The 23,609-nt window shown below is 40.3% G+C and overlaps 1 protein-coding gene across 1 annotated transcript in view; it reads left to right on the plus strand.

Moving 5' to 3' along the window:
- Positions 1-23,609, plus strand: part of AOPEP (aminopeptidase O (putative)) — a 165,760-nt gene that overhangs the window by 9,752 nt on the left and 132,399 nt on the right. Inside the window, exons 2-4 of the mRNA XM_054178269.1 lie at positions 2,757-2,923; positions 12,219-12,378; positions 13,971-14,219. Coding sequence (XP_054034244.1) covers positions 2,757-2,923; positions 12,219-12,378; positions 13,971-14,219 — 576 coding nt within the window. The remainder of the gene's footprint in view (positions 1-2,756; positions 2,924-12,218; positions 12,379-13,970; positions 14,220-23,609) is intronic.

Raw genomic sequence — 23,609 nt, forward strand, 5'->3', positions numbered from 1 at the left:
GTATCAGAGTCAGTTACAGATTCAGTTTCAGAAGCTAGTTAAAAATTGTATACAGATCAGTGGTCTGTTCATTGTGTTTCACTGGGTAAAAAATAACTAGTTGACTTCCTTGCTGCTACAGTTGTCTGTTGAGCTTCTGTGTCTCTGTCATACTCTATTAATTCTGATACATGGCAGGGGGAGCCAGATTATTTTATTTTTCTGTTTGTTTGCATTAGCAATAGACCTGTTGAAAATGCAGTTTTCTTTTCTGTTTTACTGAAAGATCAGCTGGCCTGCATTAGGTAAACTGAAATAACTTAATTGTTCCACGGACAGCACTGGATCTAGTAGCACAGATAGCACAGATCTTAGAGACCATCTATCCCAACCTCACTGTCATGGGCAGGGACGCCTTTCAACAAGACTCGGTGATCTTGTCCAACCTGGCCTTAAACACCTCCAGGGAAGATGTATCCACAACTCTGCCTGGGCAGCCTATTCCAGAGTCCCATCACACTCATACTGAAGAATTTTTTCCTAATATCCAGTCTGAACATACTCTCCCTCAGCTTAAAACCATTCTCCCTTGCCCTATTGCTAGAAACTGTTGTGAAAAGTCCACCTCCAGCCATCCTGTAGGATCCCTTCAGATATTGGAAAGCAGCTGTAAGGTCCCTCTGGAGTCTTCTCTTTAGGCTATCCTCAGGCTGTCCTCAGCGTGTCCTCATTGCGGAGTGTCTCTCAAGTTCTTTCCCTCTGTGTACTTTGGAGTTGATATTTGGGACGTTATAACCTGAATGGAGGAACTTGTTTGGGGGGGAAGTGAATGAGGTGCTCAGATCTCAGCCATAACCTACTTTCCAAATGTAGTGGGTAGGGGCAAACCCCCTCCCCACCATGGGCAGAAATAATGACTCAGACAAATGGATTGCACAAGTGATGGAAAGTTTAGATAGGAAACAGTGAGTGTGTACAGAAAGCCAGAAGCACAGTACAAGAGAAACCCCAAAACAGACTCAGAAACATCCCATCCCGACCTGAGGGTGCACCCAAGACCCCCAGGGCTCTTCCTTCCCCCCCCCGCTAGGCTAGTCTCAGCTGGCCAGATCTGAGACTGCCCATCCCCCCGTGGCCTTGGGCCTAGCCAGGCCCGTGGCTGGGAGACATCTCCCCCAGTTACTGGGTGGCGGAGAGGAAGGAAAGAGGAAGTGCCAGACCCTGCCATGGATTTTATAGTGGTGCAGAGAATTATGGTAGGAAATATCCAGTTTCCTGTGTCCACCCACTGGGCTGGACCTCTGGACACAGGAAGCACCTCACATAGCACCCAGCCCAAACTGCAACACTATTTTGATTATTTTGATTATTTTAAAACTCAAGTTATGAAAGATACTGATCAGAACATTTCTGTGTCAGGCATTCGTAAAATAATGTGTTGTGCTTCCAGAGTATTGGTTTTAAATATTATAGCCTTTTAAAAACTTTTCTGTGAAGTGATTCCTGCAAGATTTTCTTTCTATAGAAACCTACTGAGTCTTTGTTTTATATAGCTTATATTAGAAAACTTAGCTTGTTTAAGCTAAGGGGTGGTATTTCAAAATACTAGGATTACAGTAAAATGGCAACATGCAACAGAAGTAAAACAAGAATGATTACATCTGTGCACCAGCAATATCAAGCTAGAATGAGTTAATGAAAGGCCTTGTTACCTTCTCAGCTGTGGCTAAACTGTTAATATAAAATGGACTGACAGGAAATACTGCAGCTGAAAATGGATAGGGGCAGTAGATGAAGAGGCTGCCTTATGGAGGGTTAGAGAAACTACAAGAGCAATGCTTCAGGGAAGATTGCTTTGTGAAAAGTGACATGAAAACTAAGGCTGTCAGGGAAGAAGTGCTTTCTGCTCATAGTGTGCCCTGTGGTTGAAATTCCAGACAGCAGGTGAATTGGCATACACTACCTTACTAAAAGAAGTGGTGTAAAAAAAAGTCAAAATTTATTGAGGCTTGGACTAAGAAGACTGAAGGCTAGATCTGCTGTTCTGATTTTAGATGAGCATCCCAGCTGTAGGGAGATGGGGTTAATGATAATGAGAGCACTACTGTGATGACAATAGAATAGAATAGAATAGAATAGAATAGAATAGAATAGAATAGAATAGAATAGAATAGAATAGAATAGAATAGAATTAACCAGGTTGGAAGAGACCTTCGAGATCATCATGTCCAACCTATCATCCGACACCACCTAATCAACTAAACCATACAACCAAGCATCCTGTCAAGCCTCGCCCTGAACACCCCCAGCGTCGGCGACCCCACCACCTCCTCAGGCAGCCCATTCCAGTGGGCAATCACTCTCTCTGTGTAAAACTTCCTCCTAACCTCCAGCCTAAACCTCCCCTGACGCAGCCTGAGACAACATGAAGGTGCCATCAGTGTTGGTAAAGCCCCACAGTGGCATCTTGAGAAGACAGTCAGAAGCCATCTTCAGCCTGTGGGCTCAGCAGCTGACAGCAATTGTATGCAGAAACAGGAGACGAGAATTACTAGAATTACTCTTTTCTAGTTTATAAGTAGAATACTGGAGTAATCTTGCTTTTCTTCAACCTGTCTTCCATGTTTTAGATTGTACATTGATTGTTCATGCCATGCAGGTTTGAAACCTACACAGCCAAGGTTAAAAAGTGCAACAGTAATTTTGCTTTTGACAGAAATCTTGATTAAGTCTATCTTATTTTAACTGCAGCTTTGATCTCTTTTCCTTCCATCCAGGCCATGTGTCTATACAATGGGATCACCAATAAACAACAGAGCCCTTTTCCCATGCCAAGAACCACCCATTGCCTTGTCAACATGGCAAGCATCAGTCCGAACAGCTGAAGGCTTTGTTGTGTTGACAAGTGGTGAAAATTCAGCAGAACCAGTCCAACTTCAAGAAGGTGAACTGTATTATTTTAAATAATTTTATAATTAGAAATACAGCTTAGTAAACATGGGAATCTTTTAAAGAATGGAACACAAGCCCTATGAGGAGAGGCTGAGGGAGCTGGGGTTGCTTAGCCTGGAGAGGAGGAGACTCAGGGGTGACCTTTTTGCTCTCTGCAACTACCTGAAGGGAGGTTGTAGACAAGCGGATGTTGGTCTCTTCTCCCAGGCAGCCAGCACCAGAACAAGAGGACACAGTCTCAGGCTGTGCCAGGGGAGGTTTGGGCTGTATGTTAGGAAGAAATTCTATACAGAGAGAGTGATTGCCCATTGGAATGGGCTGCCTGGGGAAGTGGTGGAGTCACCATCATTGGAGGTGTTCAGGAGGAGACTTGATGGGGTGCTTGGTGCCATGGTTTAGTTGTTTAGGTGGGTTGGATTGGTTGATGGGTTGGACGCAATGATCTTGAAGGTCTCTTCCAACCTGGTCTATTCTATTCTATTCTATTCTAAGTTTCTAACCTTAAAAGCACTTACATGTCTATCTGTAATCTCCATGCTGTTCTGTGGAAAAGCTACCTGATCAAGACCTCAGTACAATCTAGTAAGAATTCAAGGCATCTCTGTTTTGCTGTGTCTCTTCTACTTACTTTGTCTTCTGTATTTTTATTCCTTTTAATTTTTCAAAACCTGGATTTCACTTGTTATAAATTGCCTTTAATTTAAACACTCTGCAGTTGTGTGTTTCTTAGATGAAGTACTTTGTCAGGCTTTCATAACTTCAGGTCTTGGTAGATAATGAATTCTTCAGTTTTAATTCTCCAGGCCAAGTGTAGCTCAGCAGGCCAATGAGTAGAAGCAGTCATTGTGTCATATCTGTTCTATGAAGTACATGGAATAGATGAAGAGTATCAGGTCACTGCATTGAAAATCTGGGTTCATGGGGTTTATTTTGCATTGGTAGATCATACCTTGTGCAACGGTGACTAAATGAGCATTTTTCTTTTGTGTTGGTAATACTTAATTCCCTAAACCTTTCTCTGTGCATATAAGGAAGTTTTTAAGGTAGTTCTACACATAATAATACAAATGATATCTTGTAAAATAATCTCTCAAACAGGGTCAGTATTTTCTACTGTAAGAACTTTTGACGAAAAGTAGCATATAGCAAAGAGTTATAATTAGGTGTTTCTGGAAAAAATAAAGCTCCTGTTCCTCTCTAAAGAGGCATGTTTGTTCCTGAGGTGGTGGGGGGAAGGAATGACAGGTCATATAGGCATAGGTCAGTTAAAATGGATACTTTCTCAGACCAATTAGCTCTCTGAAAAGGCTGTGTTACAGAGTTATTTTCTCATTAACATTGTTTTGTCATTCTGGTGTAGAAAATGTTAAATGTTGTATTTGAATAGAGAAAAATTACAGAGTTATTTTCTCATTAACGTCGTTTTGTCATTCTGGTGTAGAAAATGTTAAATGTTGTATTTGAATAGAGAACAATAATATGTGTGTGGAAATTTCTTTTAAATGCTGTTGATGGAATGCTGAGAATGATATCAAGGTTCATGATAGCACTGGGGCTTAATCTCCCAAAGTCAGCCTTACCTGTCACCTTGTGGAGAACAGAAGGCACTTTTCTTTAAATCCTTGTAGTCATTGCAGTTTATGTTGGTAATTCACATGCCAGCTTAAAGCTTTGTTTGGTTTTGTGTGGGGTTTTTTGTTTGTTGGGGGGAGGGGGGAATTATGTGTTTTGTTTTGCTTTGTGTTTTTCAGTTTTCCAAAGGCTAACATAGTATATTTCCTTTCCTAAAAGTCTGTGAATGAAGAAGTACTATAAGAAGTCTTTAATGGAAAGGCCAGTAGGAAATGATTCATTTTAGCTTTACTGTCCCAATGAAGTGCTGAGTGAAAAGTATGAAGCCAACTAGAAAAACCAGCCTGGTGAGGTTCCGTCTGACTGGAGAAGGGGAAACATAACCTCCATCTTCAAAAAGGGAAAGAAAGAAGACTCTGGTAACTATAGGCCAGCCACTCGCACCTCTGTGCCTGGCAAGAACATGGATCAGATCCTGATGGCAGCTTTGCTAAGGCATACAGAAAATAGACTAGAGGTGACTGGTAGTAACCAACATGGCTTCACCAAGGGCAAATCATGCCTGACAGATTTGGTGGCTTTTTATGATGGAGTTACAGCGCTTGCAGATAAGGGAAGAGCAGCTGATGTTGTCTACCTGGACCTCTGTAAAGTGTTTGGTGCTGTCTTGCTGTTTGATCCTGATCTCCAATTCAGACAAGTATGGCCTTGAGGGGCAGACTACTTCACAGATGAGGAAATGGCTGGATGGTCACACTCAGTTGCATTCAGTGGCTCAGTGTCTGAAAGGAGACCTGTGAAAATTGGCATCCCTCAGGAGTTGGTACCAGGACCACAATTGTTTAACATCTTTGTTGGTGACATGGACAGTGGAATTGAGTGCATCTTCATCAAGCTGTGTGGTCCAGCTGACAAGCTGGAGGGAAGAGATGCCATCCAGAGAGATCTGAGCAGGCTTGAGAAATGGGCCCATGCCAGCCTCATGAAGTTCAACAAGGCCAAGTGAAAGGCCCTGCACATGCATCAGGGCAATCCCAAGCACAGATATAGTCTGGGTGGAAAATGGCTTGAGAGCAGTCTCAAGAGGGACTTGAGGGTGTCAGCTGATGAAAAATTTAGGAGCTAGCAACATGTGCTTGCAGCCCAGAAGGCCACTGTTTGCTGGGCTGATTCAAAAGAAGTGTGACCAGCAGGTCAAGGGACATGATTCTCTCCCTCTGCTCTGCTTTTGTTAGACCCCATCTGTGGTACTGTGTCCAGTTCTGGGGCCCCTAACACAAGAAGGATGTCAAACTGCTGGACCAAGTCCAGAGGAGGGCCCTGAAGATGATCAGAGGGCTGAAGCACCTCCCCTGTGGGGACAGGTTGCAAGAGTTGGGGCTGTTGAGCCTGGAGAAGGCTCTGGAGAGACCTTACAGTGGCATTCCAGTGCCTGAAGGGGACCTGCAAGAAAGCTGGGAATGGACTTTTTACAAAGGCTTGCTGTGATAGAATGAGAAGGAATAGCTTTAAACTGGAATAGCATAGATTTAGACTATTAGGAAGAAATTCTTTAAAGTGGGTGCAGTGAGATGCTGGAACAGGTTGCCCCAGGAAGCTGTGGATGCCCCCTCCCAGGAGGTGTTCAAGGCCAGTTTGATTAGGGCCTTGAGTAACCAGATCTAGTGGAAGGCGTCCCTGCCCCTCCTGCAGGGGGATTGGATCTAGATGACCTTTAAGGTCCCTTTGAACCCAAACCATTCTATGATTCTATGAAATGTAGCATTAAAGCGTCTTTAGAAGGTGACAATGGCAAAGTTTTGGGCTGAACTTTACTGAAAAGCAGCAGGACCTCCTTCTTCACTCCTGTCCTTGCAGTTTTCGTTCTGCCTTGCCTCAAGATGGAATTCCTGAGTGTGGAAGGTTCTGCTTATGGATCTATGTGATACATGGTTGTGGTCATGGTGCAGCAGTTTCTTTAAAGGTAGTAGGCATTGTGCTCCAGTAGCTCTCAAAGATTTAATCATGGATTAGACCCTCCTTGTCTTGGTGTTTATATACAGTTGGAAATGACGAATCAATGTGAGAACACTGTTTGAAACTGGAAACAAAAATACAGAATGGATACAGAGGAGAAAAGGGAGAGGAGCAATATTGTGTCTACTGTTTTAAAAACAAGCAAGCCTTAGGCTTGAAAGTTCTAATCTAAAGACTGGAATACATTCTTAATGACATTTGGGATACAAATTAATTAGTTTAGTTAGTAGGACTTTTGAGAGTTAAAAAGCTTTAAATGGTTTGGAGTGTAAAATAGTGTGACCCATACAGATATTGTTAGGCGATTATATAAATTTTATATTTACATTTGTAAAATGTAAATATAAAAGCATTTCACAGTGGCTTCAGTGAATTTAACTTTTCTTTGCTAAATTAGTTACATACAGCATGCTATTGCTGTGCTGCATATTTGCCAAATCCTACATAATTGGCAAAACACAGAAATAAATTTTAGAAGTGCAATTTCTTGGAAAGAAATCAGCTTACAAATTAGCTGATTTTTTTTTTTATCCTTAAAAAAGTCATATTTTTAACAACTGCACGAGCAGACAATAAGAACAGCAAGCAAATATCCCAGTTTGAAGGCAGATCCTCCCTTGCCTTCCACCAGAGCAGAAAAAAATGAGACACAGACAAACAGATTGCAGAAGTGATGGAAAGTTTAAATGGAAAAGCAGTGAGTGGTTTTCAGAGAAACTACAAGTGCAGTGACAAAGGAGATCCCAAAGCATACCCAGAAGCTTCCCAGCACTCCCTTTTCCCCACCTGAGGGTACACCCAAAACCCCCAGGGCTCTTTCTTCCCCCCCTCCACTGTTAGGTTAATCTCGGCTGGCCAGATCTGAGATTGCCCTTCCCCCTTCTCCTCTTGGCATTAGGCCTGGCCAGACCTAAGAGGCCCTGAGGTAACTCCCCTTCCATTACCAGATAGGGAGCATCTCCCACAGGAACAGTGAGGGAAGAAAGAGGAAGTGTGAGACCTTGCAGATGGATTTATAGGGAGCAGGACATTATGGGAATGAAATATGCAGCTTCCTGTGTCCACCCACTGGAAATGTACCCCGTATGGAAGCAGCAGGAGCACCCAGCCCAAACTGCTTGCAATGATCCATCTTCTTGCTTTTGAACAGATATCCACATAGTGCATGCCAGACCTACTTTTCTAAATGCACAGGCACTAACTATGCAGCTGTGATCCAATGCATAGTTAGACTAGGCACGCTCACATGCCACTTGCATTTGCGCTTTTTGGTAGTAGTGACACTCCTGCATGTGCCATTTTGGAATCATGCCTCTTTCAAAAACTGTGGCTCATCCTATCATTGGACACATTCGTTTGAAACTACCAGTACATCACTTACTCAAATACAAATGGTAACTATTCAGGTACTACCCAGAAGTGCTTAATAATACCGTACATTCCCAGTGTCACAGTATCACAGTATAACTAAGGTTGGAAGAGACCCCAAGGATCATCAAGTCCAACCTGTCCCAACAGACCTCACGACTAGACCATGGCACCAAGTGCCACATCCAGTCTCCCCTTGAACACCTCCAGGGACGGCGACTCCACCACCTCCCTGGGCAGCCCATTCCAATGATGAATGACTCGCTCAGTGAAGAACTTTTTCCTCACTTCGAATCTAAACCTCCCCTGACATATTCTTTATGTAGTACTTAGAGAAAAAAAATTCTAATAAAAATGCAACTGATAATGTCCTTACAGTTTTTACTTTCCTTCAGCATATTAATGTAGCACATGAAAGACACAAATATATTTAGTTACAAACACCTTTACATTTGTTTTGATCCATGTTCAAGAAGTAAATATTTAGCCATCGAGAGCAAAACAGACTGGCTTGCTTTTTGTGCAGTTATTCTACCATTACACAGTCTTTATCATCTGTGATCCTAGTGAGAAAGTATATTCGGTTATTGAGCTAAAGAGTCCAGTCCTTGTGCTGACTGACCTCCAACATGTATCAGGAACTCTACAAAATAGGAATTGACAGCTCATCATATGCTCATCTCTCTGAGGTGATGTTGAACTAATGCTCTAGCCAGAATGTGAGCAGTGCTCAGTGGGAACCTCTGCATTTCAGATGAGATCAAAGATCTGTGCAAGTTACAGAGAGTTTCAGAAAGCTGGTGGGTTCTTAATCCTGGTGCTCCAGCCAAATACAGTTTTGTCATTACTACTTATTTAGCTGTACTTTTGTCCGTCAGTACTAGCTCTTACTTTGTGTATCAAATGTTGTGTGGGGCTATCTCTCTTTTTCACTAAGTGTAACTGAGTTTTGTGGGATTTAGTAAATCATGGACATAATCTATATTTTTTTGGTGTTTTTGTTAGTGCAAAACATTTGAAGGAAAATATACTAATAAGTAAAAACACCCTTAATGATCTTGCATTATTCATCATTATTATTTCAAGTATAAGAAATAAACAGCCTTTAAATTGTTTTTTGCACAATTATAAATAGATTCCCTGCCCTTGGAAAATGTAGTACTAAATTTTACATGGGGTGTTTTAGAACTATGAAGTAGTTTATAACTATGATTGTTGTTGCATGGTTTGTGCAGTTATGACAGGGTAGATTTGCTTTGCAGAACTGGAAAAAAAATATAATTTCCAAAATTATCTGGAGGGAAAATATTTTGAAAGTATTATAATTGCCTAAATAATTATGTGTGGGAATCATGTAGCTTTTAAATTAAGTCTGGTTGTAAGGAGAGGATATAAGAATTACAAATAAAAGAACTGAGGTGCTCTTCCATTGTTTTTTCCCACAGACTAACATTAGTGTGATTTTACGTTCTTCTCAGTCTGTCCTTGCTTAGACTGAAAAAGTTTTTGTGGAACCAAATGCTGGTTTTGATAAAGCAAGGCCTCCCCAGTTCAGCTGCGCTGTTTCCTCTTTCCCTAGAAGTGGTGCTGTCTCCATGGTAGCCACTGGAAGGCAGGGGGCAGCTAGAGGAAGGGGAGAGAATAGAAAAGGAGAGTGGAATTTATGATCCCAGTCTATGCTTTGGTATAGGTTTGAGATTACAGATGAAAGAAAACTGAAAAAAGCTGCTGACATGAAGAAAGTTAAAGAAAGGAAGCAAAGCTGCGAGATAAAAGGGCAGTCTGAGAGACATACAGAAGATAAGTGAGAGTTAGACTTGGTTTCAAACAGTACTTTGTGGTGCTTGCTGTGGAGAAGTGTTGCCAATGTAAAGACCATTTTTTCACCAGTCAGTGAATGCACTATAGAGAGAATTTGCTTATTCAGTGCAAAGGCTTTCAGTTGTTCAAGACAAAACAACTGTAGCATAAACATGTTATTCTACACAGTTCTAGAATATGAATGCAGAAGCCTCTATAAGGCAAAATATAAGGTGTTTGAAACAAAGACAGGGATCTGTATGTTAGTTGCTTTTCTTCAGAAATTCCTAATGCAGAGAAATCTGAAAACAAATGCCAAGAAAAATTAGCTTTTTGTCTTTGGTACCTTCACCTTTTTGCAAGGTTTACTCCAGTTCTGAATAGCATGTGTTCATTTCTAATTCAAGTAAATTTCTGAATGCAGTGCATGCATTTTGGCATTCTTGGGTGTTTGGGTTTTTTTTAAACCTCTACGATTTTGCTTGCTGTAGCCTGTCTTGCTGAACTTGTTTCTCACTGTAACCCTCTCTGCTCATCCTGTTTGCTAACGCAGGCCAACACACTTTCCTTTTGAAAACCTCCTCACTGTAGTGAGAGCCTTCTCCTTTACAACTCCTGCTGTCTGGAACAGTTTTTTGTGTCTACCTTTTGACTTTCATGCTTGTTTCAGATCTCGGTTGAAAACATGTTGTTGTTTTTCCATTACAATTCCTCAATTTTTCATTCTTCTTCTGCTGCTATTTAACTCCTAAGGTTTTACATTTAACATAACTGCATGAAGCATTTGGCAATAATTGATATGTAACAGATACTAAACAAAGTACAATGTTATAGACTACTTCTGAGCCTTCTCCTATATGCATTTAAATCAATGGTAAAATTGCTATTAACTGCAGCGTCTGCAGGCTTGGGCCTCTAGCAGAGTTTGTATCAATGAAATTCTCTACATCAAGAGTTTGTTATTTTAAAATACTAAATTACTTCTGTCCTGCGTGACCTCTTTCTCTAAAGGTGGTATTTGCTTGCCTTGGCTCATTTGTAGCTTTGTTAATTTAATGAAAAGAAGGGGGTGGGATTTGGAAAAGCAGTTCCTAATGAGTTTGGAGCAAGTAAGTTCCTTCTGCTCACATACTGATAGCAAGTTAAGAAAGTTACCGGAGTAATACACATTCACTTGATAATACAGACAAAAAGGTTTTGATGGTAGTGGTGAATGCTGCCAGAAGTGCAATGGGGTCAGGGGAGTGTAAGTGGTTGCCAGTGCATGTAAGAGGTAGAGGCTTTACCTGCCTCTTAAAAGGCTGCACAAGCAGTATTGTTTTGTCATACTAAATAGTAGGTGGAGAATATATTCACACTAATCAAAGACAGTTCTATACTTGTTCCTTTGGACAGCTTAGGCTTCTTTGGTCATTAAGGTAGGAAACCAAGAGATGCTTTCCTGTAATTTTTGTTTCCTTTCCTATATGCCTTATGACCTCCACTGTATTGTATGGGGGGGGTGTTTGTTTTTCTTTTGGTAGTGTTCCACAGCCTTGGTCAGAATACTGTTGCAAAAGAACAAGTGTTAATGTTCTCTTAAAGTAACTGAAGTTATCTGTATATTTCCATTGTTGTCACAATGAAAGTTATTTGGACACAAATCAGCTGGCTGTAACTCATGAGACTCTCTTTCCTAAAATAACCTGTTAGTATGGTATATAACTGTACTTGTGACCATACATGAGTACTTGAGTGTGACCCATAAACTGTACTCTTTAAAGGGCCAAATGGTGAAACTTGAGCAGTATTGAGATTAATGAACAGTGTGCTGTCCTAAAACATCTTCCAGTTTATCCAAACGTGTTCATAGATACAGTCATGCTGTACATTACTCCTTCTCTTTACAGGACTATGTGCCCATAATGATAAGACTTACCATCTTTTTGCCTTCTAATTGATTCATTACCAAATTATTGATTTATGCAATATTACATCTGATTCTAAGATTTGATTCCTCACTGCCTGGTTGACACAGCTTGTATCTTAGCTTGCCAGGTCCAGTTCACAAGCACTGGTGTTGTTTGTTAGCACTTGCCTATCAATTTTGTACAGTACAGAACACAAAGACACAATTTTGTCCTGTGTGAAATAATACAGTTCAGACAAAACTACCATGTGGTTTGTCAAGGGTTTAAAGAGTGTGTGTGTGGGTCTAGAGGTGCTGTTAGATTTCTTGTCTGATGTAATTCTTTGGCAGAAACAGTACAGTTGTGCTAATTTGCATTCATAAGCATCCCACTTACAGATGATTTATAGGTAAAGGCATTAACAGAGAGAGGAAAGTTGCAGGTGTAAGTAAACAGTACTGGATCCATGGTGGCTAGATATAACTTCTCTTACATGTCTGAGTAAAACTGTTTTTCTTTCCTCAACAAAAGTACAAGGGTGTAAGATAGGAGGCTTGGCCCAAAATCTCAGGTACATAAAAATGTCAAGTAGTGAATATGTGCTGTGATTGATATCTCTACAAATGTTCTTTTTATTTACAGGTATCGCAAGCTGGTATTACTATGTCACTATGCCAATGCCAGCATCCACCTTCACTATTGCTGTGGGGTGCTGGCAGGAAGTTGCACAGCAGTCCTGCACAGCTGCTATCCAGACAAGCACTGAGTTTTCCTTGCCTTTGCAAGCCGATTCCAGGTTGGTGTTTGGAATATTGTTGAAAAATGAGATGGAAGAATAGCATTTTCATTTACTCTGTGGAATGTGAACATGAGTCACATTTAATCTGAACAGAAGAATCCTAACAGGAAAATAATTCCATAAGAAATCATTTCATGTGTAACATTGTGGGTCTTTTTATGTGAAAACATGCTGCTTAGTGAGCAATAGGGTTAATAGATTTCAATGTCCTTTGGATTTACATCCTACATCCAGTGTCTATTAATGCTCTGCTGCAGCAATACCAGATCCTTCCTTTTTTCTGCAATGTCTAGCTGCAAGATCTTCATGTTAGTATCACAGTCTATTTATGTATACCTAATGCTCCCTGCTACAATATTGCCTGCTCACTTGCTTTTCTCTTCCTGTCCAGTCCTGTCCTGTGCAATAATTTGCTTGGGGTGATGTGTACTGGGATACTGTCTGGGTATATAAAAGGCCTGTTACAATGGCCTATAAAACATAGTTGGATGGGTGATTCTTTTAAATTAAAAAATGCCCTGTTATCGAGTACCTGCAGGGGCTGCTTCTCTGTCTTTCACCAAACCCATAGAAATGTAATTATTTTGGATACATCTATAACTGCTTCTAATCTACTCAAAACTGCTTTTCAAGTTTAAATTATTACAGAGTGATGAACAGAACAATACTACGTAGGGTTATAAATGAGATTTGAAGGTAAAAATTAAATCTCTGGAAAAACACCACTTGTTTCCATGTGTATTTACTGTAGTTAACTGGAAGTCTCAGGCATAGCACTTGATTTCCACATGTATTATTCTCAGCTTTATGGAGTCATAAAATCACAAAACAGTCCAGATTGGAAAAAACCTTGAAAGATCATCCTGTCTGATCTTTTGAGGGAAGAGGAGTTTAGATGAGATTATTTAGCACCCATTCCTTCTTATCTTCTCCATGCAGTGCCTTGTGAACACAGAGCATCTGTGCCTTTTGTAGATGTGCTTTAAGTACTGGAATATTGTGATGAGGTCCCTCTGAGCCTTGCATTGCCTTGCCTTGCCTTCCCTTTTTCCTTCTCCTCCCCTTCTCCCCTCTTCTCTCTTTCTCCTCTTCTTCCCTCTCCCTTGCTCCCACCTCGGTCTTAAAAAGAAAAATGATCAGTAAATGTTCCTGGAGAATTCTAGTAAAGTCAATAGAAAAAGGTCTCTTTATAATTTCATTTTGATTGCACTTCATATGCTTGTGTAAATATGTATGACATTTTACTTTTGTAGTCAAGTTTGAATAGGAATTCTCTGCACATACAATTATTTTGGTATTGTAACTTAGTTAATGTACATTTTAAGCACTAGTTCTTTTGATGCTTATCTGTTAGAAGACAGAAGCTTGACTAGTGTATCTTTTTTTAGTTATGAATACCAGTTCTACTCAGACATGTAGGAATGAATTTTCATAATGCTGCTCAGTGGACAGTGAGAGAATACAAATAGGTTGGTTTTTTGCAAACAGTTGTTCAGATGTCTAAATATTCTTGTCTTAGCATACTCAGTTGTGCATGTTTTTGATATCCCATTAAACTCTTTTTTTGTTGTTTGTTTGTTTGTTGTTGTTGTCAGATGGCATAAAGAAATCTGTGGTCATGGGGAATATCCCTGCCGTTTCCAAAATCCTGCTGCCAAGTTGCAGGCCGTCATTCCATATAGAGTCTTTGCTCCCTGGTGCCTTATGGGATACTGTGAAGAACATTTGCTTCAGCTAATCCCTCGTTGTCTCTCAGCTGCTTACAGCACACTGGGTACCCACCCCTTTTCCAGGCTTGATGTTTTGATAGTTCCTTCCAACTTCTCCAGTCTGGGAATGGCTAGGTAAAGAAACTTCTTGTTATCTTATCTCCTGTGTTTTATTAGTCTACTTTCACCATCTAGTAACAGTATCATACTGCTATCAATATAAAGTAACTGTGCTGCTCTTCTTGAACCAAACTTCTGACTCTAGTTCTAGTTTCATGTGTGTTGTTGGTTTGCTTGCATCCTGTGGGCTATAATCTCCAATTTTAATTTCAGCAGAGCTCAGGGAAGGAAAATGTGTGCTCATCATTAGACAAGTGCTTCTGGATTTCCTCATTTGCCAGCCTGATGTTCTTTTAGTAGTTCTTTTGATTTAAATACTTGATGCTGCTATAATTTTGTCATGCTTTCTTTTTGTGTTAATTTTACCATCTTCACAGAACAAGAGCGTGTTAAAACCCAGATCTGGAGTGTATTCACAAGCCTTTTGTGATTTATGAGTTTCTAGTCAAACATGGGTCTTTGGAAGCTGGGTAAGGCATTATAGTAAGAATTATGTATGGTAAGAATTATATTACCATGGAATTGTAGAGAATAAATAGATTAAATATTTTTGGGTTTGTGGTATAATTTCCAGTCATGCAGGGACAAGTAGAATTTTACTGTTTATTCCAGTAGCCACTTCTGTGAGTCAGCTGCATTTCTCTTGAAGTCTAACAGAGACTTTATGAGAAAACCTCTACTTGAAACCATTTGCATTTTGCTTCTATTTTCTGTACAATTCTGCCTGTGTGTTTTAATTTGCTATGCATCTGTGTAGGAAAATGGGATCTTGACTGTAATAGCTGCAATCATCCCCTCTTGCTTCCTGTAGATCGCTGAAGCTGAAGGATTTAATTTTGCACTCTTACCTTTTTTTTTGGCACTATTTTAGTTCAACTGATTCAATATAGCTTCTCCCAAATCTAGGCTAAGAAAAGAAGGTGGCCTACATTTCTTTGTTGGTGATATTATATTAAACTGGACATAAATGAAATTCATAAACATCTGGACTGAATTTAAGTAGTTTAAAAGCCAGAGTCAGTCCTTCCTGTAGAATTTTGAAAGTTTCATGGATACCAAACAACACTTAATTGCCTTAAGTTCTCTTACTAGCAGATGGGAGTGAATTGGAGGAACTGCAAAGACTCTAGAGCTCCTAATTGGATTGTTCAGGGAAGAGATTCCTGATCTCACACTGCACTGAAAGGTGTTCATTGTTTATATGCTTGGAGAGCTAAGAGGTTAAAAGCAGGAGACTGAAAGTAGCACCTTGGAGCTGTGGATGATGACATGCTACTCCTACGGAGTGTTGGTGTTTAAATACCTATTGGTGATTAAATACCAGAGTTACTTCACTGTTACAAGTATTTTCATGTAAGCCAGTTGTTACTCAGCTAAACGAATCTGGCTAAAAGACTTCAGATTAAAAATGGGGTCTGTAGGGTCCCTGTATTTCATCCTCTTCAAATCAGTTCATTCCCAATCCAGTTTTGTTGATCATATTGGAAAACCTAGTGATTCAAAATCTCTTCCCACTGACCTAAAGAGGATTTTCTCTTCCTTTTGGCAGAACATGAAGACACTCTGGATTCCTTATTCTTTTTCATTCCCTGAGGAAAAACATTCTTCTGAATATAGATACTCTTAGCTTTTTGTGCCACCTGAACCCATGCTTGAGACCTTGACTTCTCTTGCAGTGTTCAACAGCATAGATCTTCTTTTTTGTTGTTTTGTTTTATTTTCCCCATGGAAGTAATTTTTAGCTTGATAACCCTTGAGAGCCTTTTACAGTAACATAAATCACTTGTGTTTCTGTGGCTTTAGAAACTGCTTACTCTCATTCTACTTCTTCACAGGATGCTGATATTTATTGTACTTCCCTGGGGGCTCTAAACCTTTATTTGCATTCATTTAAAGTGCTTCATTTGAAACAATGTCCTCAAAGTTTTTTGTTTCTCGCAAATGTAGTCTAAATAGCACAAGGTTATTGCTTGTTCTCTTTGAATTACTGTACTTCAGGTGTACTAGTTTTGTAGTAAGTGCTAGCACACAGAAAGATTTTTATCCAAGCACTGTGTCAGTGATGTGTCAGTCACATCATGTATTTCTGGAAGCTAGAAGACTATGATGAGAAATGTGTTTCTCAGTATGGCCCATGGTCTTAGCTTTTTCCTTAAACACTTAGTAACAGCACAATGGAGTAGATAAATTTTTAATCTCACCTAATCTGGTTGTTCTTTTAGCAATTTTACCCAGTAGAGCTAGAAAATAAGTCAAGCCAAACAACTCCTGAGGAAGATGCTGATTTTCAAATCAGGATGTTATGTTATTTGAATCCTGTTTAGACTCTAAAATTAGTGGCCTCATTTTCAAGTATACTGGACACCCTTGAAACCCAAATAGTGTTTGATGACAGAAACATAGAGGATGTTTAGCATATTTGTAAATCAGGTCAACTTGATATAGCTGGCTAAATATGGATTTAGCAACCCAGCTTTCAATTCCTATTTATAAAGAACATAGTCACTCTTCTCTCACATAAATGGTCTTTGGTATGTTAAGAGGAAAGAATATCTTTTTCTTCAAAACATGGTATATCAACAGAACTTTTGAGTCTTTCCAGGCCATGTCACTAAGGTTGTTAACTTTTCAAATAGAAAAGGAAGAATGGGGGGAAAATAATAAGGGGGAAAAAAATTAAATAAAGGAGAAGAAACCCACCCAAACCCAAACTGCCTGTTTTCTCTGTAGCCGCCATTTAGCCCTGTTACAACAACCACTGATAAGTCTATAGTAAAATCAGCCAGGACTATTGGAAAACATCCAGGTGTCAAACCTAAATGCAGTCCATAACCTATGGTCAGTTTCAATTTAAAAGGACCTTGGACCTGTTTTCCAACCATTTAAACATTTAGCTTATTGTATTTTGCTTTCATCTTGAGCACAGTCAAAGTCTTATGGAGATGAGTCAGGGGCTTCTGAGGTAGTAGGAGCCAACAAGTAAACATCAGTAAAATACCTTAAGGGAATTAAGGGCTGTTTCTCTAAGAAGGTGGCACAGCTGACAGCCCAACCAAAGTGCCTCTACAGAAATGCACACAACAAACAGGAGGAGCTGGAAACCTACCATGCTGCTGGAAAGCCATGATATAGTGGCTGTTACTGAAATGTGGTGGGATGAATCCTGTGTGGCCATTGATGGCTTCAGGCTCTTGAGAAGGGACAGGAGAGAAGGAGGAAGAGTTGTTGCTCTCTATGTTGAGAAACAGTTGGAGTGTGAAGAGATGTCCCTGAAGAATAGCCAAAAGCAAGTCAAAAGCTTATGGGTAGGAATTAGAGATGAAAGGCAAAAAGGGAAGCCTTGTCTACTACTGGCCATCTGATCAAGGGGAAGAAGCCTTCTTACTTCAGCTACAGGGAGCATCACACTCACAGGCTGATGTTCTTCTGGAGAGCTTTGACCACCCTGATGTCTGCTGGAAAAGTAACACAGAGAATCACAGAATATATCTGGTTGGAAAAGACCTCAAAGATCATCCAGTCCAAGCTTTTGCCCAGCACTGAAGGGTCAGCAATAAACCATGTCCCCAAGCACCAGGTTGGCACATTGCTTGAACACCCTCAGGGTTGGTGACTCCCAACACTGCCCTGGGCAGACTGTTACAATGTTTGATAACTATTTCAGTGAAGAAATATTTCCTAATGTCCAGCCTAAATCTCCCCTGGTTCAGCTTGAAACCATTTCCTCTGACCCAGCTGCTTGACACCAAGGGGAAGAGAATGGCCCCTTCCTTGCTCCAAACTCTCTTCAGATAGCTGTAGAGAGCAATGAAGTCTCCCCTCAGCCCCTTCTTTTCCAGGCTGAACAACCCCAGCTCCCTCAGACACTCTTTGAAGGCCTTGTGTTCCAGGACCTTCACAAGCCTCATTGCCCTTCTCTGGACATGTTCCAGCACCTCAGTGTGCTTCCAGTACTGAGGGGCCCAGAACTGAGCACAATACTTAAGGTGTGGCCTCACCCGTGCTGAGTACAGGGGGCTGATCACCTCCCTGTTCCTGCTGGCCACAATGTTTCTAATACAAGCCAGTATAAATGGCCTTCTTGGCCACCTGGGAACACTGGTGACTCATATTCAGTTGACTATCAACCAGTACCCCCAGATCTCTTTCCAAGTTGCAGCTTTCAGACTGAGACCTACCAACCTGACAGCCTTGCCTCTGTGTCTAAAGATCATAGGAACAGATCCTTCTAGAAGTTCCAAAGGAATATGGAGGAAAGGGAGCTGATTTGAGATAGCCAGCATGGCTTTACTAAGGACAAGTCCTGCCTGACCAACATGGTGGCTTTTTTCAATGGAGTGGCTTCTCTTCAAGAACAGTGATCACATCATTGGACATGGGAAAAGGAATAGACAGCATCTGTCTGGACTCCTGCAAGGCCTTTGCCACCCTTTCCCACAACATCCTTCTCTTTAAGTTGGAGAGATATGGATTTGATAGGTGGACTGTTCAGTGAATAAAGAATTGGCTGGATGGTCACATGCAGAAGGTGGTGGTCAATGGTTCAATGTCCAGATGGAGATGGGTGGTGACAAGTGGTGTCCCTCACTGGTCTGTACTGGGAGCAGTGCTGTTTAATACCTTCATCAATGATACAGACAGTGGGATTGAGGGCAACCTCAGCAAATTAGCAGACGACACCAAGCTGAATGGTGCAGTCTATACACCAGAGGGACAGGATGTCATCCAGAAGGACCTGAACAAGCTGGAGAAGTCAGCTCAGGTGAACCTCACAAGGTTCGTGAGGCTGGATATGAGCAGACAGTGTGTGCTTGCAGCCCAGAAGGCCAATCACATCCTGCATCAAAGATGCATGAGGTGATTCTGCCACTTAAGTCTGCTCCGGTGAGACATCACCTGGAGTACTGCATCCAGCTCTGGAGCCTGCCATACAGGAAGAATATGGACCTGATGGAGCGGGTCCAGAGGAGGGACACAAAAATTATCAGACAGGCTGAGGGAGCTGGGGTTGTTCAGCCTGGAGAAGAGAAGTCTCTGGGGAGACCTAACAGCAACCTTCCAGTACCTGACCACCTGGGCACACTGCTGGCTCATGTTTAGGCGGGTGTCAATCAGCACCTCCAGGTCCCTCTCTGTTTGGCAGCTCTCCAGCCACTCCGACCCCAGCCTGTAGCTCTGCATGGGGTTGCCGTGGCCAAAGTGCAGCACAAGGTGCTGCAGGTTAATAATACAAAGATATTTTACAAGGTTAATAATGCAAAGATATTTCTTTCCTTCAAAAGGTCATTTTTTTTTTCTGTTTAGTTTCTTAAGAATAAGTGCTTACAAAATAGACAGCTCTTTACTTTCAACTCGGTAAATCAGCTTTCATGTGCTTTGGATACGACTGGAACATAAACTGTGTGTGTAGTTTTGTATAAGGTACCTTCTTAAGCCAGATAATACCTGGTTGGCATCATCACTGATGTCAATTAGGTTTGACTGCTGTGCCATACAGAATAAAAGGTCAAGGACTTTGTAATGACGTAGGATGTAGACTTTACCTGCCACAAATAGTTTTTTTTGCCATTTTGTTACTATTATAAATAGGTATTTTGTTATTATTGTACTATTTCCTCCCACCATCTGACAAACCAATTGTTTTGCACTATGTGTTATGACATCCTAAAAATTAATGGCAGTTGTTCTTCTGGCAAATACACGTTACATATAAGACAGAAGACTATGATAGGGGCAGCCTTGTTTCTTTAATCTATGTGATATATAAATATTTAAAATATCATGGGGGAGGGTGCTTTCCAGTGGCTGAGCACCCAGCCATCTGAAAACCATGTCATTCTTCATGCTTGAATGTATGAAAACTGATATGCACTGATATGCACTTAAACTCAACATATACAAGTTGCCTTTGATTTATTTTTTCCCCTCTTTTGCTTGTGTTTCACAATCTGACAGTTTGATGAAATAGTACTTGAGACTATGAAGAATAAAAATTTACTTTGTCTTTTTTTCCACCATCCTTCTTACAAGCAAGCCATGTTCGAATGGCTTGTGTAACCATATTAATTTAGTGTGATATCTCAATGTAACATCCAGGCAAGAGCGTATATTGTTTTCCTTTTTAGTAGCATTAGATTAGATTCAGATTGGATATTGGGAAGAAGTTCTTCACTATGAGGGTGGTGGAACTCTGGAACAGGTTGCCCAGGGAGGTGGTTGAGGCCTCTTCCCTGGAGATACCCAAGGTAAGACTCGATGAGGCCCTGGGCAGCCTAATCTAGTTGGGGATGTCCCTGCTGACTGCAGGGAGGTCGGACTAGGCAAACTTTGGAGGTCCCTTCCAGCCTGGACCGCTCTATGATTCTATGAGTCCACATTGCTTGGACCCATTGGAAAGGCATCAGCCAATCTTTTCTTGTTTGCAGTAGTAAGTACCAGCTATTTGCCAAATTTGAAATACTTACACCAAACTTCTGGGCTGCTAGTACTAACAAAAATCAATCTTTAAGTGTTATAATAAATAATGCTTCCCACTTTTTACTCTTTTTTTAAAACACTGGAAGTATTTTCCTTATCATCTCTATTCCTAAAAAAACCCCAAATTTCAGATATGGGATTTTCAGTACATTTAAAGCAATGAAAGCTATTGAAACTGAGGCTGGAAGATGGTCTCTCTGTCTTTATTGACAGGGGATTCTAATACTTGCTGCCCATGGTGTCACCTTATGTGGAATGCTTATGCAGTATGGCAATAGACTTATTTAATCCATTTGATTAGAAGTTGTTTCAGAATGTGGTTACACATTTGGAAACTTGATGCCAATGAGTTCCTCCTGCAGCATGGTTTGTTCAAGAAAGCATTGTTTATTGGCCATTGTGCATGGGAGCAGTTGTTTGATTTATTTATTTTTTCCCTAGGATGAGTGGCGCTAGTTTTTCTCATCTAATACTGACTTTACTGAGTTTTCCTTCTTGAAATCCAGCTTGCACAAAGTAGTGTCTCAGTTTCTTCCCAGATTTCCCTTTCCTTTTATCTTTGTTCTTGTTGATAGGGTGTACTAAACCAGTCTTGGATATCATAACGTAACCTTCATAAAGTGATTTTTATATGAACGTGGTCATATATGAACGTGGTCAGTGCCCTGAGAATAGCTGAAGTAAGACATCTATTCATTTTTGTACATGTTCTGGCTTTCATTGTGTTCTGTAGCTCATAATTTCTTGCTGATGCTATGTTGTAAAATGCTGAAAGAATTTCTGGACTAATTTCTTGGCTGTTCTGGAGGTATCATCCTATCCTGACAGGTGAAGATTGGGGTTTGCCTGATCACATCTTGTGTGACCTCTGGAGAGTGCAATCTAGCCAAATACCAAGCATTCAGGAAATAGTATAAATCAGGGAACTTAGTGAATTTCCATGAGCAAGAGATTCTGCTCTTGGGATGTACCAAATCTTTGCTTTTCAGATTGGCTTTCCACAGAACTTAGATTACTTTTCAAGGCCTTGAGTGTCTTAAAGATGCACTGTCATGCAGGCATGGAAAGCTAAACGACCATGTAAAGTTTCAATATGGTGAAACCTTTGGTGATCTGCAACTGAGGTTTTATCCAGGAGGTTAAATGAGAGTTAGGCTTATCTACTTTTGCCAAGTGAATTCTTTGAGGAAGTAGGAGAAAGGACATACTGTACCACCTTTCTGTCTTGTCACCTTTACTTGCTTTATCATAAATACTTAATACTGCATATAAACACATGCTCCAAACCCAGGCAAAACAAGAAACATCTTTGTTTCTGTTTTTCTTCTGGAGGAAGGATCAAAGAAGAAATTATGTCCAACAGATGTTAGTCACATGGCTTAATGCAGCCTGACTTATAAAACTGTGCAGAATACAAATTTGCTTATAGATACATTGTTAGTAAATTTGCTCAACTGAAATCTAGTCAAAGTATTCCCAAATGATGCAAGTGCAAGAGAACAGAATTAGTGCTGCCCACACATATGGTTGATTGAAGACAGCATTCCAAAACTTTATGTCAGTCTGTGTTTATGTTAGTTTTACCAGTTCTGTTCAGTCAAAAGAAGTGATTCTGCCTCTTTGCTCTTGTAAGACCTCACCTTCAGTACTGTGTCTAGCTCTGGTGCCCTCAACACAAGAAGAACACAGACCTGATGAAATGGGTCTGGAGGAGAGCCACAAAAATTATCAAGGGGCTGGAGCACCCCTCCTAATGTTAATGGGCATCACATGCTGACAGAAGGAAGGATAACTGCTTGTCTGAGATTTACATAGTCTTTGTGATGTTGTCTTTAAAGATTTCTAGTTTGTGTTCAAATATAAGATTTCCTTCACAGAGTTCCTATTGACATCAGTGGGAGGTATGCTTCGTATCTGGAGAGCATGCTTGTTTCTTTGCCTAACTACGTAACATACAGATCAGTGCTTAGATACTAAGAATGTAGGAGCCAGAGAACTACTTAAACAGAGAGACATGGGTGGAATGAATAAAAATATACACATAGCTTTAGACATTTTGATCTACTATAGTGTGTCTGAAAATGCATTTTAAGATGTTGATCTTGGCAATTTAAAAATATGAGTGTGATTGATCTGTGATCATTCCCAAGCCGTTTATAAATTTAACTTCCCTTTGGCTAAAAGATAAAATAAAATCAATGTGCTAGCCATCTACTTTGTATTTTTTTGCATAGTGAGATGTAGTCAAGGACAAATTATCCAGATCTGGATGTAATATTGTTGTGCTGTAATCTTGTTGTGAAGATAATGATACAATATCATATTTTAAAATGAATGTTACTACATTAGGGGTTTTTTTCAGTCTGCCAGTTTCTTCCTTTTCATTCTGATTAGATTTTGCTTTTACCATTCCAAATGATACAAGAATAAATAAAATCTGTCTATAAACTGTTATCACACTGATCTCTTCCCTTTATTTTTTGTTAAATTGGTAGAAATGAGAGGTGCAGTATAAATCATAGCTGGCCACTGTGTTACATCATTTTAGCATCCTGTTTTCCATGTTTCTGTGGTACTTCTCCCTGTGATTTTTAAAATTGTCAGATTTGTGCCTTTTCGTGTTGGTTAAAAATGAGTTTATGTTTTGGAATATGCAGTGTGTCTACTTGTGTGTATCTTTTTGCATGTACTGTCATCTTAGTTATCATTAATACTGTATGCACAGTGAAAGAGAGTGTATTATGTGTGCAGTGTGCTTTTAAGTTGGGGCTAAAACAGTGGATCACTTTCTTCTTCCAAAGGTATCAGTGCTTCTCTCAGCCATTGTAATCCAAATTATCTGCTATGTCAATAGGTATGAAACTGTAATACTGAAAACCTTGCTGAAGAAATCGGGGGGCTAACTTAATGTCTGATATGTTTACCTAC

Source organism: Dryobates pubescens, chromosome Z, assembly GCF_014839835.1.
Source record: "Dryobates pubescens isolate bDryPub1 chromosome Z, bDryPub1.pri, whole genome shotgun sequence".
Taxonomy (NCBI): Eukaryota; Metazoa; Chordata; class Aves; order Piciformes; family Picidae; genus Dryobates; species Dryobates pubescens.